At 36.8% G+C, this 19,634-nt stretch overlaps 1 protein-coding gene across 2 annotated transcripts in view; it reads left to right on the top strand.

Moving 5' to 3' along the window:
• The window catches only part of LGR5 (leucine rich repeat containing G protein-coupled receptor 5), a 141,723-nt gene that overhangs the window by 59,317 nt on the left and 62,772 nt on the right, over positions 1 to 19,634 (top strand). For both annotated transcript variants that reach the window (XM_012441308.2, XM_012441307.2), the window contains exon 2: positions 4,291 to 4,362. In XM_012441308.2, coding sequence (XP_012296731.2) covers positions 4,291 to 4,362 — 72 coding nt within the window. The remainder of the gene's footprint in view (positions 1 to 4,290; positions 4,363 to 19,634) is intronic.

Below are 19,634 nucleotides of genomic sequence, written 5' to 3'. Positions count from 1 at the left end.
TAATCATCTTAAGCCTCCTCAATTTCAAGTGAGTTGTAGAGGTCAGAGAACTGGCCTAAAAATTTAGTTACTCCAAGCAGTGGTTTTCAGTCTTGACTGAACATTTGAATTATCTGAAAAGCTTTTAAGAACTCTGGTGCCCACACTGGATCAATTAACTCCTAAATCCTGAGGATAAAACACAGACATCACAACATTTTTTTTTTTAAGGCAGGGCTCACTCTTTCACCCAGGCTGGAGTGCAGCGGTCTGCTTACGGCTCACTGCAGCCTTGACTTCCCAGGCTCAGGTGATCCTCCCACCTCAGCCTCCTAAGTAGCTGGAACTACAGGTATACACCACCACACCTGGCAATTTTTCTGTTTTTTTTTTTTGGGGTTTTTTTTGGACAGACAAGGTCTCCCTATGTTGCCCAGGCTTGTCTTGAACTCTTGGCCTCAAGCAAGAGTGCCTCCCAAAGTGCTGGGATTACAGGTGTGAGCCACTGTGCCAGTCCAGAAATCAACATTTGTTAAAGCTCCTGGGGTGGTTCCTATATATAGCAACTTCTCTCATGGAACTTTGCAATCTCTATTCTAGATTTCTAGACATGATCAGTAACATAGCATAGATAAGAGGTGGGTCAAAGACAGGGCAGAACGGTTTAACCTATTTGACTATCTTGTCAAAACTGAAATCAATCATCCATTTTTTATGAAATCCTTTTATATAATAACCAGTTCTTCAAAATTAATTTCTACATCTTGACAAAAGAGGAAAACCTTTAGGAAATTCATTATGTGGCTTCATTAATTTTAGGAAACTGAATCATGGGCAAGATGTGGTTTTAAAAAAAAAAAGTGGCATTTTAAAATAATAAAGAGTAAATAATGTACAGGCTTGGAAATTATTTTAAGACCCCTAATTTGCTGCTAAGGTTATATGTGTACTAGGGGTCAAAAAGACCAAATGCTATAGAAAAATAAAAGGAATCATTTAAAACTAATTTAAAAGTCAGAATGAAGATATTTTGCAAAAATTAGAAAGGTGCTACGCCAAAAAAAGAAAGCAAAACAAAAAACCCCTAGGGCTTTTTCCCTAAATATTGCACTGAAACTCAGAGACCACTTCACCTCACTGAGCCTCATTTTCCTCATCTATAATGAGCATTCTAACCCAGGTGAGTTTCAGTCCTCTCCAGACATTCTCTAATTCTATCATTGTTAAGTCAAAGATGAACAAGCTAAAAGTAATTTAAACCTCACCATTCTTGATAAAAAGCAAGAGGAGCATCGCTAACCAAACAGCAGTCAAGGACCCACCACACAGATAACAATTTCAGAGTAAAGTTTAGAAACTTTTTGTAGTCATTTAACAATTTCTGTTAAATCATGTAATAGAATATTGAGCTGTGTATTTTGTATATATTTGTATTTTTATTTCACCTTTTTAGTAATCAGTTTTTATTATCGTTTATAATAGTGTAAGTCCATAGCAAATTAGAAGTTTTAAAAATTTGGTATTTCACCATGGATAGTTTGGAATACACTGAGGTGGAGAACCATAGTTACATTTTAACATCAATGCAAAACTGCACACAGAAGGGAAAAAGCAAATGCAGACAAATTAATTTTTACCTTGTCCATTTTAAATTTTATTTTAGAGGCCGATTCATTTGATCTTAGATAATTGCTATTTAAAGTTATTTTCTGCTACAAGTTTATATAAACTGCTAGAGGCTTTTTAAGAGAAAATAGCCTGTATTAGAAAACAGGTGGTGAGGGGTTGGTTTTGTAGTACTAGCTCATCGTCTAAGAGGAACCACAATATGGTATGTCAAGTAGCACAGTAAAGTTATTAAGTACTGTTGGAAAAGATAGGTACTTTCCTTTTTTTTTTTTTTTTTTTTGACACAGATTCACTCTTGTTGCCTAGGCTGGAGTGCAATGGCACGACCTCAGCTCACTGCAACCTCTGCCTCCTGGGTTCAAGTGATTCTCTTGCCTCAGCCTCCCAAGTAGCTGGGATTACAGATGCCCACCACCATGCCTAGCTAATTTTTGTATTTTTAGTAGAGACAGGGTCTCACCATGTTAGCCAAGCTGGTCTCAAACTCCTGACCTTGGGAGATTCACCCACCTCAGCCTCCAAAAGTGCTGGGATTACAGGCATGAGCCACCACACCCAGCCAGGTACTTTCCTTTTTAAGAAAAGAATTAAGTCACTCCCTTCTGATTGGAAACAGCTAACCATAGGATTTCAAGCTATTAACATAGAGACATTCTTGTTTAAAAATAAGGAAGGCTGCACAATAAGGTAATTTTCCCAAGCTTATGCAGCTAGTGAATGGGAAAGTCCAGAATCCCACCCAAGACGTTCTTCTCAGGCTTGCCTGCACTTTCTCTGCTGTCCTCATTTCCTCCACTATAAAAAGTATTCAGGTGGGGACCAGAGAGTAAATGCTTACATAAGCTTCACTTCCAGGTACTTGACATAGGGTTACGAATATTAAAAAACAATGTGAAGTGCTTATAAATTGCCTTAATATGTAAATGACCATGTTCTATTCAGACCTTTCTGCAGATAGACAAGATCAAAGTTTGTTCTGAAGTGATTTGCACATCACACAGAAAAATATGAGAGAAAATCTGTACTTTCCACACCATCTGTCTTGATGTCAAGACTAGTTTGATCTGTGTTACCAATAGACATGCCCCCAAACCACCTTGATCCTTTCAGGAAATAAATAGGATATCAAATTTTAAAAAGTGAATATTCCTGAGAAATATCAAGTCTTTGCAGAAATTCTATAATCACTGTGAGGAATCCAGAAACTGCACTGATCAGTTTAAAACATGGCTGTTCAGTGAACTTAATGACTGTGCTATTTCACAGGCATATTTGCAAAAACATTGAAATTATTTATTAATTACTTGACTTCCTTATCTAGACAATGCCAGAAAAATCCAGATTTTTTAAATATGGACAATGCAAAACTTTTTAGTCTATTTTCATGGCATTGTCTAGTTTTAGCTTAAGAATATAGCATTGGGCTTCATTATTTATTGTTCACTAACAGATAATAAAATTAACAGCAATCTGGGGGTGGTGCCATATATTAATAAACAAACAAACAATTAATAAAATATTTTCTCTTCTTTGCTTATGACTTTTTAAAGGCAAAGGGTGAATGATTCCTCAATTCTTAGCATCATTGATGGAAAGACATTTGATAACGGAACCAAGTTATTGCGAATGAAATCAACTGGTTAGGTGCAATGGATGTGTCCACTTTAATAAAAACAATAATTCAGGTTGAAAAGAAGTTCATTATCTTTTCTCAAGACAAATGTTAACGGAGGCCTGGTCTGAGAATACAGTGCCATAAGTTCTGAATCTTCAGGTTTGTGCAACAAGTCACTTCTTAAGTGAACCTTCAGTGGACCACATAAAATCTGAGTTGATCTTGATAAGAATCTGTCCAGCTGTCAGTCTTTTGGCCTCTGAGATAGAGAGGACATATACTCGTGATGCTGTGGGGTTATGTGAGAGATAGTAAAGAAATAAGGAGCAAAAAAAAAAAAAAAAAAAAAAAAACACAGAATAAAATGTAATTACATGGAGTTTCGCTTAAAACAAAAATTGATTGAGTTCTGCCTAAAGTGGCTTGTTGTTTCCTGTGCCAGGAACTACTGTGCAGGCCCAGCAGGAAGTGTGCTACAGAGCAGGATCACCTTACACCCTCGTTTTATGGTTCATTTCACTTATTTAATGCAATCTGAGAACCTGCAAAAGGAACATGTTAGAAGGAGGGAATAGGCTTTTTGTCTTGTTTTGTTGTGTGTTTTTTTTTTAAGTTTCTTTGAATCAAAACATTGTTTTTACAAGGTGCTTAAAGTCCCAGAGAAACAGGACTTCTAGAGTTGCACAGTCTTCACATTTCTCTTTGTCACACAATTTAAAGCAAGAGACAGAGTTGAGTTATGTCTAGAGTTGAATTATGTCTGTTTCCTTTGCTGTCCTGCTCACATAATTTTAAACGTGAAGAATTACAACCATCCCCATGAATGGTCTAAATCATTTTGAATTCTAAGTAAGCTCCTCCTAGAGTCTCTAATTTGACAAAGTCCATGATGTTGTGGGGAGTGTTGGAGAAAAGGGATATATTTAAGATGTAGAATAGCGATTCATTTGTCAACCAGAGGAATGAGTTCGTTTTACTGTATTGTTTGGAAATGTGTGAATTGAACAGCTGGATTTCCTTGTGGTGGCATTCGCTGCTCCTCACATGCTGTCTGCTTTCCCCTCCAGAGACCTCAGTATGAACAACATCAGTCAGCTGCTCCCGAATCCCCTGCCCCGTCTCCGCTTCCTGGAGGAGTTGTAAGTATCACCATAGTCGATGCATCCAGTCAACACTGGGCACATTCTTGTTTGTCTCTAATACTTACTTGTGGGAACCAGATAAAACAAGATAGAAAACCTGTCAGCACCAACAATTTTGGAACATGAGGAAACACTTAGTTGGGAGGGGGCAAAAATAGAATTGCTTATGATTCTGGAAATCAACTTATAAAAGAGTTTACCATAAGGCTACAGCCTTCTAAGGTGAGACTGAGCCAAACAAATTAAAATTTTAAAATAAAAGCTGTTTAAAAGAGCTGGATAGCTCTTTGGAAATAGTTAAGCAGCAGGATATTAAAAGTTTGAATACTGGTTCATGTTTATTAAAATTGCAAGTGAAGCTATAATCAAAACCAAAAACTGCTGCTTGGTTCAGCTTGTGACAGAGAGAATTGAGTCCACATTGCATAGCACCAAAACTTCTTGTCCTAATCACTTTTAATTACTATTTCCCTACTTTTAAATTTAGCTTCCCTCAAGGCTTCAATAGAAAAATGTGAAATCCCCAGAAGATTTAAAACTGGGCTCTTCCAAGCACTAAAAATTAAAAAATAAAAAAGGAGGAAGCTAAAATTAGTTAATGATACACAGAGGAATTTTTATTAAGTCTAGTAACCACTTTTCAGAAGATGAAAAATAACTGTATAAATCAAAAATCTGCATTTAAAAATGCATTTGATCCTTTTATGCTTTTGAATGATGGGGATAAGGAGGTGATACCCCATCATAGTCCTAGTGTAGAATGTTTGGCACCATCAGTTGATTCAATCCTCTGACTGTTGATTAAAGGAATTATTTAGGTAATGACCTCTTTTGAAAATATTTTCTTTATAAATCCTGAAGTCAGAGACCAATCTGGGGAGTAATTTAAATTGTTGATGAACCACAGAATCCACTATGGGAGGTGGAAATAATGTTTCATCATAACCAAATTATACTACGTTAATCATTTTCTCAAGAGAATAAGAGGATAATATTTTGAAATTTCTCCCTCTGGAGTTTTATCTATATTTATTTTTGATGGCATTATATTTTGTGAAATGCTATTGTTTTACTACTGGAATCAGTTGCATATGATCAAATTGATATCAAGGGCTATGGTAGGGAATCTTAGATTTCTAGATTGTACAGCAAGTTTTTATCATTCAGGGAACGGAGTTTCACTCTAGGTCCCAGGCCCTTTTTTCTTTTTTTTTTTTTTTTCATCTTCTCTTTTGTCTCGGGACATTTCCATTGCTAGGATTTAACTTTCATAAGAGCTGGAGCAATGTCTGTCTTAGTCATGGCTGGTACATAATAAATTATCTGTAATTTTTTTAAAGAATGAACTAGTGAGAAAGCAAAATATGTAAAAGGAGCTTCTTATACATGTTAACTGCCTAAGAAAAAAGTAACTGATTTTCATTGACATTTGTCAATATTTTTAACAGTTATTTTAAATAATTTTCAAATATAAGAATTTTTTGAAAATTATATCCATGTTGTTCTCCCTACCCTGCCATAATTAATATATGATAGTTAGCCCTATTTACCCCCGTATTTCTAATGTATGCCCTTCCTATCCTTTTCCCTTTAATTTCCTTATAATATGCCATGGCAAAATGCTTCCCTTCTCCCCCAACACACACCTCAACTTTAGACCACAAGCTGAATCAATAAATTAATTAACTTCCCCAAAGACTTTGTTTAATAGATTTCCTCCCTCAGTGACCCAACTCATTCAGAAAAACTCCTCTTTCTTCATGAGGTGAATATTAATTCTGTTCCAAGGCCAGTTTTTAAAAAGATAATTGAAAAAATCACAAAAAAGCGATGGTGTTCGGGGAGAGAACTACCATTTGAAAAGACTACTATTAACACTTCTCTTCATTGTCTTATTTTTATCTCTCTGGAAACTCCATCAAGTATTTTCACCATAGAATCCAGAATTTCAGAAATAGAGGAGACTCTTTAAAGACTATTCATTCCATTGCCTCGTTCTGTTCTGGAATTCCTTCTGCTAAGCTGGCTGACTTGCTGAATTTAAATTCAAGACTGCTTTTCCATATATAATTCTGTGCTGCATCTAACTGATGTCTTAAAGACATCCTTATTCATTTAACGGCAAAAGAAGTTAGTATTTATGAAACCTGGAAAAATGGTCAACTCTTCTTGGTTTATTCCTTTGTTCCCAAAGCTAAATTTAGGAGTTTGGGGAGGTTCTATTTTGTTTGTTTAAAAAAAAATCCCTTTAGCAGAACATTTTTATTATGCTGCTGATTGTTTCTATTAGACATATGCTTAAGTCTATATTCTCTTTTAGGTTATACAAACTTAAAAAAAAATAAAATAATGTAAGTGTAATAACAATAATAGCTTACTCTGTGCCAGTCACTGTTCAAAGTGCTTTACACACATCATTTCAGTGAATTATAACAACCCCATAGAGGTAGATATTAGTATTATTCCCAGTTGACAGATAAGAAAACTTAAATACAGAAAAAATAAGGAATGTACCCAACATAATGGAGTTGGTATGTATCAGAGCTAAGATTCAAACCTAGGTCAAAGCTAGATTCAAAATGACTTTCAAAGCCATGCTTGGAAAGTGGAAGGAGGTTTGTAATGGTGCATGGTTCATTTGTGCTTTTCTTTTCTCTAACAGCACGTAGCGCAGTGATTTCACAGTAGTCTGCATAGCTGAACACTTTTAAATGCTGTATAAACTGAGTTGTGTCATGACCAGGGTGTATATATGTGTCTGTCTGTGCATGTGTCAGAGAATGAGAAAGAAAGCAAGAGAGAGCTGTCTTCCCAGGAGGAAGAGATTGGATATTCAGGTTATTAATCTATGACTATGATATACTATCTATGAGAAAAGTATCATCAGAATTTTTACGTGTAGAATAGAATTTCACCAATCTAGCATTGTTCAATAGGTCCAAAATAGTCTTAGATAATATTTTTTACATGTAAGTACATATATTTAAGCATAATGTTTATAAAGTATATATTTTATTTGAACTAATAGATAACCATCCATACAGCTAGATAGAAAGGTTAACTTTCTCTTTTTCTGTGTGTGTATGTGTGTGTATCTATGTGTAGATAGTATTATCATTATTATTCCCAGTTAACAGATAAGTTAACAGTGTCTAATTGTTATGACAATTAGAACACTGTATGAAAGTGTTAAGTTTTTCATTCAGCTTATTTAGCTCATTTTGTGCTTTATCTCTTTATACATTAAATAGGAAACTGCCACTGACGTTATCAATAATATTAATAAACCCCTCACCATAAAACTCAATCTTTAAAAGTCACTATTAATAAAGCCACATTACCACTCTTCCCGTTAGCTCGTAATTACCTGATATATCATTTCCCTCATTTAATTCCTTTAACTGTTATAAACTGTGTAGATAGCCATGGTTCATCATTCATCCATAGCTAAGCCTTAACAAAGGTGTCATAGTTCAAAATACTGTAAGAATCAATAAAGCTCTAGAGATATCCACTGACTTAATGTTTAAAAAAGCATGTGACTCCAGATTGAATGACGAGTTGTAGAAAGTTTTTAAGAAGAACAGTTGTCACAGAATTGTCTTGCTCTCTCCTTCCTGACATTCTAGAACACTGATTACCTATGCCACAGGTTGTTGACATACGCCAGTCTTGTTTTCTGGTTTCGTTTAGTTTTGTTTTGCCTTGGTTTTGTTTCTGTGACTCTACAAGGTGACCAGATACACACAAGCCAATTGTCCTTCTGGTGTCAATGTGCCCATGCACAGAGAAGGAGAGCCTTTTTCTTTTGCAAAAAAGAAAGAAAGAAAAGCACATCTAAATTAGGGAGGCTGTGCTGTGTGGAAGGAAGAGCTCAGAATCTAGATCCAGAAGTCCAGGATTCTTATCCTGACTCTGCCACTTAATAGCTGATAATCCACTTAATGTTCACTAGGCCTCAAAGGAGAATGATGGTAGCCACCCTGCCTGTCTTTTAAGGTGTTTCCAAGGATCAAATGAAAGGATGATGAAAGAATGTTGGTAAACTATATTTTGCATATTGAGTTGTATTAGTAAAATGAAAACACCTTCTAAAAGATTTTAACCCCTTTTTTTCCTATTTCCAGTCACTGTTCAAAGTGCTTTACAGACATCATTTCAGTGAATTATAACAACCCCATAAAGGTAGATAAAATCAGATGGGCCTGATTTTGCAGGAATCTCAAGGATCCTGGACTTGAAAAACTGTTTCCAATTCTGAGCTTTAATGGATATAGGCAACGATTGAAGATAGTTCTTTATTATTTTAATAACTTGAGAAATCATTACATTTCTCTCCAACAGTATCTCTCCTCCTTCTATTTACTTAGTTTTGGGAACTTCTGTTAATGCTTGCTATGTGGACAAATAAAAGATCCTACCTTTTGTCCATCAGAGTGTGGTAGAGATGTTAGGAGCTAATGGTAGATGGTGACTACTGCTGGCATCTACAAGTTCCATTAAACTTAGCTTGGTAGTCTGACTAAATAAGGAGTGGGGATGAAGTGTTACCATTTAAAACTGTCCAAGTTAAAGGCCTTTATTTTCAAGTAGCATTTAAAAATATTCCCAGATTCTAGTGCTATTGGAATCAAATACTCAATTTAGAAAAGAAACATGAGAAGCTCTAGGGAGGTCTGTTTTTAAGTTACTATTGTTCCCCGGAACTGTTTGCTCATATTATGGTTGGACATAAAGAATCTCTATATAAATAATAGATATCTATTATTACAGATGAAATTTGTAATAAGAGATACCGCTAGACTTCCTGAAAGCATAACCTAGGCTTGTTACTTCTGCTTCCTCAGCATGTTACAAAATATAGTGTCTGTATAGCTGTCCTGCCTGTGCTTTTGAGATTTTTTTTCCTAAGGATCAAATGAAACAATGATCAAAGAACTTTGGTAAACTATAATTCACATATTGAGTTGGGTTCGTAAAATGAAAACACCTTCATGCCCATGAATAATCTTCATGTCCCTTGGCCTTCTCACAGTGATCAGTCTCCTGTCTTCATAGACCGGGCAATTGATTATAAACACTGCCTCCTTGAAACTCAAGTGTTATTTCATGGCAGTTATTTTGTATTGGTAGTCTTCCAAATGACTATCCATCCAGCTAGATACAGACATTTAAATATCTGTCAGTGTGTGTGTATATGTGTGTGTGTGTGTATACACATATATGTTGTGATGTATGTCTTTTGTTATGACAATTAAGCCACTATTTTGAAAGTGCCCTATCTCTCTGCTTCCTTTTACTCTTTAGCATTCCATTCTCCCCCACCCCCTATAAAATGTAGACATTCCTCATATTTTTCCACTTAACTTTATTGTCTCCTTTCTCTGTACTTTACTTCTTCTATTCAACACACATTTATGAAGCCACTGAGAACATAAGAGCAAATAGGACTTGCTGTGTTTGTTTCATTCATTCATTCAGCAAGCCCCTCCTCTCAGGAAGCTGTCAATTGAGTGGAAGAGACAGATAATAAGCAAGAACACAACTGCATATGATATTTGCTAATTGTGACAAGAGCAGTGAATAACACAAACATGATATAAAGAATAAATAACAAGGGTTGACAAGGAGGGAAGTTCTCTCTAAGAAGGTGATGTCTAAACTGAGATCAGAAGGTGGAGGAGGCATTGGGGGCCTAGAGCTGGGATGCAGTGTTTCAGGCAGGAGAACAGTGTGAGCAGAGCCCCTAAAGTGGAAAGAATGTGATGTGTTTGTGGATCTGCAAAAAAATCAGTATGGCTGGAGCACAGTAAGAGAGAGGGAAAGTGACGTAGATGTAGTTGGAGAGGAAGGCAAAGACCAGATCGTGCAAGACCAGTTAGGCTATGTATGGAATTCAAATAAGAGCAATGGGAAGCCATTGGAGGATTGTGTGCAGCTAGTGAACCAATAGGATTTATGAACCTAAAAGATTTCTCTGATTTCTGCATGCAAAATAGATTGGGGAATTATAGAAGCCAAAGGACCCAGTAGGAGGCTACTATAGTCTGGGCAAGAAACTCATGACTTTTTCTGTATATAGATGACCCCCAAATCTGTTTCCAGACCAGATCTCTTTTGCCTTTGATTACTAGACCAGTGGTTTTCAATATATTGTCCCTGGACGTTGGTGCACTGGCACCACCTTGTTATTTATTCTTTATTTAAACTTGTTCTTTATATGAGGTTGCTTTTTAGAAATACAAATTCATGTGCCCCCCACTCCAACCTGGTAAATCAGGAACTCTGGGGATGAATCTCAGAAAACTGCCTTTAACAAGCTCTCCAGGTGATTCTGATGCATGGTAAAGCTTGAGGACCACTCCTCTAGGCTAGTAGTTTTCAAAATCTAGTGACATCTGGATCACCTGTAGTGCTTGCAAAGTCACACATCCCTGGGCCCCACCACAGAATTTCTTCCCCAGGCTGAGGACTGGGAGGAGAAAGCCAAGAATTTGCATTTATAAGCCACTTCCAGGTGATGCCGATACTGCTAGTTTAGCTACTGCATTTTGAAAATCCCCAACTACTTAAGTGACACCTCCACCAACTACCCACCAATACTTCAAAATTCAACATGCGCAGAACCAGATTCAATCATGTGTCACCTGCCCAGCCTCCCATAAGCATTTTCTCCTACCTTGCCAGCTTGCCACCAATGTTCTTATTATCCAGACTTGTACCTGCTCTGTCAGTCCTTTTCTGTCATTTTTTCTCTCTTACCTCCTATCTTCAGCCAATTTTCAAGTCCTAAGGCTCATAATTCCACCTTGTCTTTCCTGTTTGTTCACTCTATTTTGTCACCACCTAGTTCAGGTTCTCATTGTCTCATCTCGGTAACTGGTTTGTTGTTTGTTTGTTTGTTTGTTTGTTTGAGACACAGTCTCACTCTGTTGCCCAGGCTGCAGTGCAGTGGCATGACGTCAGCTCACCCTACACCTCCTGGGTTCAGGCAATTCTCCTGCCTCAGCCTCCCGAGTAGCTGGCACTCACCACCGTGCCAGGCTAATTTTTGTATTTTGGTAGAGATGGGGTTTCACCATGTTGGCCAGGCTGGTCTCGAACTACTGACCTCAAGGATCCACCTGCCTTGGCCTCCCAAAGTGCTGGGATTACATGTGTGAGCCACTGCACCCGGCCTGGGTACCTATTAAAATCCATTACCAATCACCTGTCCTAATTCTCTCAATAATTAATGAATTAATCATTGTTTCTGGTGATGGAGACCATGAAGGTTTTCAGGTGATCTTATAAATATTAAACAGTGAGAGCTATTTCAAAGTTTCCCATCCTTGAATATGCATTAGGATTGCCTAGAACCCTTTTTAAAGCTACAAATGACCAGGAGTTATCCCCAGAGATTCAGATTTAATGGGTCTTAGTGGTGACCCAGGCATATTTTTTTCAAAGCTCTTCAGGTGGGCTGAGAACCACTAGAATATATGAAAGCATCCCAACAGATGAAGACAGTCAGGGACTCATCAGTTGATTGAATATACGGACTAAAGGGGAGGTCTAAAGATGAGAGATGACTCTGAATAGGCTTATGAAATCAGGTGTCAGGAGCCTGGGGAGGGACAGAAACAGGGAATTCAAGGGAAGAACTGATTTTGGAGGCAATAGGATGCCAAGTTCTGGATATACTAAGTGTAAGTGGCAGCAAGACATCTAACTGGGAATGTCAATAACACTGTTGGAACGTGAGTGTGCAGCATGACGGGTCTGTTCTAGAGATAATGATTGGAGACTGGTTTACAAAGAGGTGGTGGTTGAAGGTGCTAGGTGGATAAGAACCTCAAGAGAGGGTTTAGGCTCTGTGTTTCCCAGTGTAGTTTTTCAACCTGCAGTAAAATCACTGGAGCTGCTTATTAAAAATGCAGATTCCCAAGTCCTTCCCCTAGAATGTCTGATTCTGTGGGTCAGGATTAGGGCCTTGAGGGTCTGAAATTTGTTATGGCTTCCAAGGTGATGGCAATGCACACTAAAATGTGAGTACCACTAGGCAGAGCAGAAGAGAAGAAAAGGTGTGAGGACAGAGACTTGAGGAACATCTAATGGTTGGAAGATGAAGACTTAAAGAGAGCCTAGCGAGAGGAAGAAGAGAGGACCAGTCATAGCAGTAAGAGTAGTAAGATTCTGCTGAATCTGAAAGGCAGTGAGAGGAGTTTAAATAAAAAGCAATGGGCAATGGTTTTCTTACAGACAATACCTCAGGCAATACATTTTCCTGCATTTTCCTTTTTTAGATCAGGGTTGCTCCTGACCAACCTAAGCTTCAGACCAACCTTCCTGTAACCAGAGTAATAATTAAAAATCCAAATTTGGGGTCAAAATGCTATATTTGAACCAAATTCTCTTCTGTGAACTTTTCTACCTAGTGTGAGCAAATAACCTCTCTTGAGCCCATTCTGCCATCTGTAAATGGAGATGATGCCAATTGTTGAATATGATTGTTATAAATAAATAGCACCATGTTTATAAAGTACTTAATATTGTGCCCTAGCATTTATGAACTGTTTGATAAATGGTAGCTACTATTTATATGCCCAAAAGCACTATATGTGGCATATTGAAAGTGCTCTAAGAAATTTCTGAATTTAAATTTGATATGTAATGAAGAGGGAATATTCCTCAGCTGTTTCTAATCTGGTTCTATAATAACTAGCTATCTTGGAATAGTTTGGCCAGATCTGAAGCAACTGCAACAGTATGGCCAGCTGCCTTTGGAAACGAGATGATCAAGCAATCAATATCAGTTGAGCTCCCTGCTCTGTGCACGCAATAAGAATCTTGACCTTAGGATTCTATAATCTAATCCGATAGACTACTTATAAAAGAGTAGAAAATGAGCCAGCACAGTGGTGCATACCTGTAGTCCCAGCTACTAGAGAGGCTGAGTCACGAGGATCACTTAAGACCAAGAGCTTAAAACAACAATAACAAAACAGAAAACAACCAAAAAAAACCTTTAAAAGAAAGGGTATAGGATAGAAATTCAACTTTTATAGGCTATGTCATATAGATCGTATCTCATAGGAGAGCTGACTGTTAGCTGAGATGGTTAAGGAAGATTCCATAAAGGAATTAAAATTGAACTCCCCTAGTCTGGTTAAAGAAACTACAGGGCCCTATGCACACTAAAGGAGCTCCTTATTGACTTGAAAGAGTTCATTTACTCAGTCCAGTGGTGTTAGCCCTTAACAATTCTTAGTCCTTGAACCTTGAAATCTGAATATTTTTTATTCTATCAAATAATGAAAGCAAAATGCACAGCTCATGAATACATAGTTTAAAAAAAGGAAGATTTTTGGCTGGATTTGACAAATTGGATATGCTTAATACAATGGCAGCCTCACTTGAGGCATTGGCTATAACAATGAGGGGGTGGATACAGTTTTTGAAAACAGCTATTTTTCAAGGAGTATTAGGAAATATATTTTTTCTCAAATGGGAAGAAAGTTAGTTGATGAAATGTCATGATTCTTGTATCCAAGGCACTGAATTGGCTTCTGCAAATCTTACCACAGATGAACACAAGAAGGTTAAGCTCTTATGTGTCTGGTCCCATCTGACCAGCAAGGGCACCTTGTAAAAGAAAATCTACCCTGGTGGGCTTAGTCAGTTGCTGCTGTGCATTACTGCAAGTTCAGGCAAATTATATCTTACTATAAGTTTCATCATGCTTCTAACTATACATATAATTCAGATACTTGGCTCCTGGTAGATAAACCAAAGCCAAGCCTATAAATGTAGTTGGCCCCAAAAAGCAACAAAAGCAAATTAATTAATTGAATTGAATCATGAATCTCAATTTTAATTGACTATTATTATACTGGTTTCATCACTTATTTATCTTTTGAGAGTCACTAATTATATTATTATCATAGTTTTGGCTAATTTTATTTAGGACAATTTTTTTTCCAAATGAGAATATTTTGATACTTTATAAAAGAATAAAAAAGACTTTTCAGAAATTTTACATCTAAATGATAGTTTAACAGCAATTATTCAGGTAAATTACAACTCTGAAGAGTGGGAAAATCCAGAAATAGTCATAGAACTGCTGAAATCAATATTGGAAAATCACAGAAAAGGAAAACAGTACCAGAAAACTGGAAACAGGCAAGTGCCATCCAGATCTTCAGAATGGAAAAAGAGGGAAAACTACTACCATAAGCCTGATAGCCCTCATCAAATTTCTAGATCAAATTAATTTAACATTTATAGACTGTATGCCCTCTCACTCTCGTGTGCTTTGTAAAAGGTGGAAAATAAAATGGCAATTTTTAGGAGCCAGCATGAATTTATTAAGTAGTCTGATGAAATGTTTTTTTAAAAAATCCTAAGAATTGTCATGTTCAAGTTCATTCTACTCTGATTATTTAAGTAGCACTGCTATTACATAGCTTCCATGCTCATAAGAACACTAGACTACTCTTTAAATAATAAGAAAAGCGACAATGTTTTCTACTTTACATAAAACCTTTCAGAGCTTTTGTGTCTTCATCTACAAAATATGGACAATAATAATCCCTGACCAACCTTCACAATATAAATTATGAGAAAGTGCTTTTTACAATGTTAATGACATGTTATAATAAAGTAATCTTACAATAAACCAGAAGAAGGAAAAAGAAGGAAGAGGAGAATGAGAGAGGAAAAAATTACAGTAGGAAATGCAAGTGTAATTTTTTTTTTTAATTGAGGGTAGGAAAAGACTTTCATGAAAGATCTCTTTCATTCATTTTTTTTTTTTTTTTTTTAATGTAAGTGAAATGAGGCCCAGGGAAAGTAACTTGTGTTGTCTCACAGCAAGTTAATGGTGAGAGGAAAGAAAATCAAAAAGGGAAAGAAAAAAAATAAATTAGAAGTCAAGAGGAAATTCATGCAAGAACTGACCCAGGAGGCCTGACAGATCTAGCCAGGCCCTCTCGCTTAGCTCTGAAAATGCTACTCAGCCAAGTGGACCCATGTCGGACCACAGTTCCTGCACAATAATTTCCCAAGGCTCTCAAATGCAAAGTCAAATGCCCCCTTCCGTCCTCAGTACTCCTCCCATCTTGTACACATACCTTTCCCTTTCCATGCCAATGTCTAGAGAGGAAAAATTAGACCTACATATGATTGCTTTGCCCTCATCCCTCCATTTTACAAAAGGAAGCTACAAAATATAAAATAAAATCCTTTAGATTACTTTAAAGATTCAAATTACTTTAGCAATTCAAAGAAAATTGTACATTCTCCAAAATGCTGTAGATGATTTCTACCTGTTTGATTTATTGGAATAGGAATGTGTCTACTGTAACTTAATGGTTTTTTTCTTTTAATAGCAATTAAGTCAGTAAAACTAACAATGGTAGGACAATATGAGTCATATATGGAGCAGTGACTTAAGGGATAAAAACTTTTTAAAATATTTTATGTAGAAAGACAAGTTTTTTATTGAGTTATATCTTATTACAGAAGTGAAGATGATGAAAGAGATATTCCCATGAAATGATAATTTTAGAAACAGTGTTTAAAAAAAAAAAAAAAACTTCTGACCAAATGTTATGTTGCTCTCTAGGATTGGAAAACAGTTGCTTAGCAAACTGTTAGTTCAAATCATCACAAGAAAGATGTGTGTGTTTCTATTTGTATATTGTGAACACATTTAAAAGCCTGCTTTATTCCTATGTTTGTATGCATTTCGGTTTTATAGGCACTAAAGCCACCCCACATGGTAAAGAAATAAAGGGGGAATGATTTCCTTAAATTGCTGTTTTTGTCAATGAGACAGATCTGCCACTAGCCCAGCAAACAGCTAATAACAGATCATAAATTCCTTTGCTTTAAGACAGACTGCCCTGATAACACAGATCAGTGGTTCCACAGGTTAGTTCTGAATATAGACTCAGGGGACCAATAGTCCCTGCCCAAAAAAGAAAAACCATTTGTATGAAGTGAGTTTCAGGAAATGTAACGAAAGGCATTCACCCTAACAATAATTTAAACTAATTTTTTAAAAATAAAGTTTTTACTTTCTCCTTTTCATTTCCAAAGTCACTGTTTCAAAAAACCATCCAGCTACTTGATGATACTGTCACAGCAGTGAGTGCTGATAATCGCCTAGTTGAAGGCTATGTTTTAGAGCTCAGAAATGCAGTGTTGAAGTCATGACTGTAAACAGGATAGTTAGGGATGTTTTGACCAAAATAACAGTTACAAGTCAGTAGAGTCTAATCAATTAAGCTGTCTGTAATGGTCAACCAAACCTGAGTTGACAACCAAACCTGTCTTAATTCAAAAAGCAACTTTTTTATATCAAATCATACCCAATTCATTTGCTTCAGTATTATACAGAGCAGTTTGGATAAGTAATCAAATGCATGTGGATTATACATAAAGTACCTCTTTGACTGCCTACATTCCACCTTGACCCTAGTGGTTGATCAAGTTGGATTTTCTTCCTCACTAAATCCCGCCATTTCATGCCACCTCTGCCACTGCTATACTATGCCACCATCTCCCATCTGAAGACTTTAGTCCCTTCTGTGCTTCCACTCTTGACTACATGGTCTCTTCTCCCCTTTAAAAGGGTCCCATTGAAAATTTTGGCAAATTATGCATCTGACAAAGATCTAATATCCAGCATCTACAAGGAACTTAAACAAATTTACAAGAAAAAATAAATAAATAATTTAAAAGTGAGCAAACACTTTTCAAAAGAAGACATACATGCAGCCAACAAGTATATGAATAAAAAAGCTCAGCATTACTGATCATTAGAGAAATGCAAATCAAAACCACAATGAGATGCCATCTCACACCAGTTAGACGGCCTATAATTAAAAAGTCAAAAAATAACAGATGCTGGCAAGATCACGGAGAAAAAGGAATGCTTATATACTGTTGGTGGGAATTAATATTAGTTCAAACATTGTGAAGGCTGTGGCGATTTCTCAAAGACCTAAAAATAGAACTATCATTAGACCCAGAAATCCATTAGTGGGTATATACCCAAAGGAATATAAATTATTCTATTATAAAGGCACATGAATGCATATGCTCATTGCAGCACTATTCACAATACCAAAAACATGAAATCAACCTCAATGTATCAGTGGTAGACTGGATAAAGAAAATGTGGTACATACACACCATGGAATTCTATTCAGCCATAAAAAAGGACAAGATTATGTCCTTTGCAGGAACATGGATAGAGCTGGATGGAGGCCATTATCCTTAGCAAACTAACACAGGAACAGAAAACCAGGTACCACATACTCTTACTTATAAGTGGGAACTAAATGATGAGAACATGCGGACATACAGAGAGAAACAACACACACTGGGGCCTATCAAAGGATGGGAGGAGGCAAAGGATCAGGAAAAATAACTAATGGGTACTAGGCTTAATACCTGAGTGATGAAATAATCTGCACAACAAACCCTGTGACACAAGTTTGCCTATAAAACAAAACTGCACATGTACCCCAGACTTAAAAGTTAAATAAATATATATACAAAAGCATCCCATCAGAAGGTCATTTCTAAAACACAGATCTGATGACATTGCTCTCTGATTTGAAATCCTTCCAAAGACCTTTATGGGATGGCCCTAGACACCTCTCCAACCTCACCTCCTGCCATCCTCCTCCAGTCATTCCACTCCAGCCATGCTCACCTCCTTGTAGCTTCTGGACCACCCCAGTCACACTCTGCCTCAGGAATTTTGTTCCACTGTTGTGTTTATATCGATACCTGCATGGTGCAGGCATATGCTGAAATGCCCACTCAGTGGAGAGATTGTTCTGACCATCTTATCTGAAATATTAGTCCCTCACCCACCACCACCACCACCCATTGCTCTCTATCCCTTTGCCTTGATTTTGCTTTCTTCAGAGCATTTTTCATGTTATATTATTCACTTGACTTTTTATTTAATGACTATCTTGCCACATTAGAATACCAGTTCCATGAGGTCAGGGGCTTTATCCTGGTATTCACTGCTGTATCACTGGCACCTAAAGCGGTACCAGCACAAGGCCAGGCATGGTGGCTTGTACCTGTAATCCTAACACTTTGGGAGTCCGAGGTAGTATATCGCTTGTGTTCAGGAATTTGAGACCAGCCTGGGTAACGTGGCAAAACCTTGCCTCTATAAAAAAAATAATAATAATACAAAAATTAGCTGGGCATGGTGTCACATGCCTGTAGTCTCAGCTACTTGGGAGGCTGAGGCAGGAAGATCACTTGAGCTTGGGAGGCAAGGTTGCAGTGAACCAAGCTTGAGCCACTGCACTCTAGCTTGGGCAACAGAGTGAGACCCTGTTTCAAAAAATAATAAATAAATAAATAATAATAATAATAAAGTGGCACCAGCACAGAGCAGACCCTCAATAAATACTATGAGATATAGAAAGATAGCTTCAGATGTGGAGGAATTATAACCCTGATGCATTGTTGGTAGGAATATATAAAGGTGCAATCATATTTCCAATGCATAGAACCACCATTTGACCCAAGAATTCCACTACTAGATGTATACCCAAAGGAATGGAATCCAGGGACTCAAACAGATATTTGTATACCGATATTCATGGCATCACTGTTCACAAGAGCCAAAAGATGGAAACAATACAACTTTCAATTAACAGATGAAGGACTAAACAAAATGCAGTATATATGTACAATGATACATTATTCTATCACAAAAAGAAATGCTATTTTGATATATGATGTAACATGGTTGAACACAGAAAATATTACGCTTAGTGAAATAAGTCAGATACAAAAGGAAAACATTGTATCATTCCACTTATATGAGATACCTAGAAAAAGCAAGTTCATAGAGACAGGATATAGAATAGAAATTACCAGGGGCTAAGAATAAGGGGAAGGGAGGGATATTGCTAATCAGGTATGGAGTTTTTTTTGGGAAAATCAAAAACTTGGGTGTACACAGTGGTGTTGGTTAGATAACATTGTGAATATATATAATGCTACTGAATCCACACATACAAATGTTCAAAATGATAAATATTATTTCATATATATTTTACCACAATAAAAATATGTATAGCCAAGACCAGAAAAAAAAGATACCTTGAAAGAATGATAACATTTCTTCCCAACTTAGACAGTTGGGAAACTAGCAACATGCGATGTCTGTGATAGTTCAGGTGCACCTATTGCAAGCTAACAATAGGAAGATGAAAAGGGAATAAAGCAGAGAGACAGAGAATATT

Source organism: Aotus nancymaae, unplaced genomic scaffold (assembly GCF_030222135.1).
Source record: "Aotus nancymaae isolate 86718 unplaced genomic scaffold, 86718_ANA_hifiasm-v0.15.2.pri h1tg000016l, whole genome shotgun sequence".
Classification (NCBI taxonomy): Eukaryota; Metazoa; Chordata; class Mammalia; order Primates; family Aotidae; genus Aotus; species Aotus nancymaae.
This window is presented reverse-complemented; position numbering and strand designations above follow the sequence as displayed.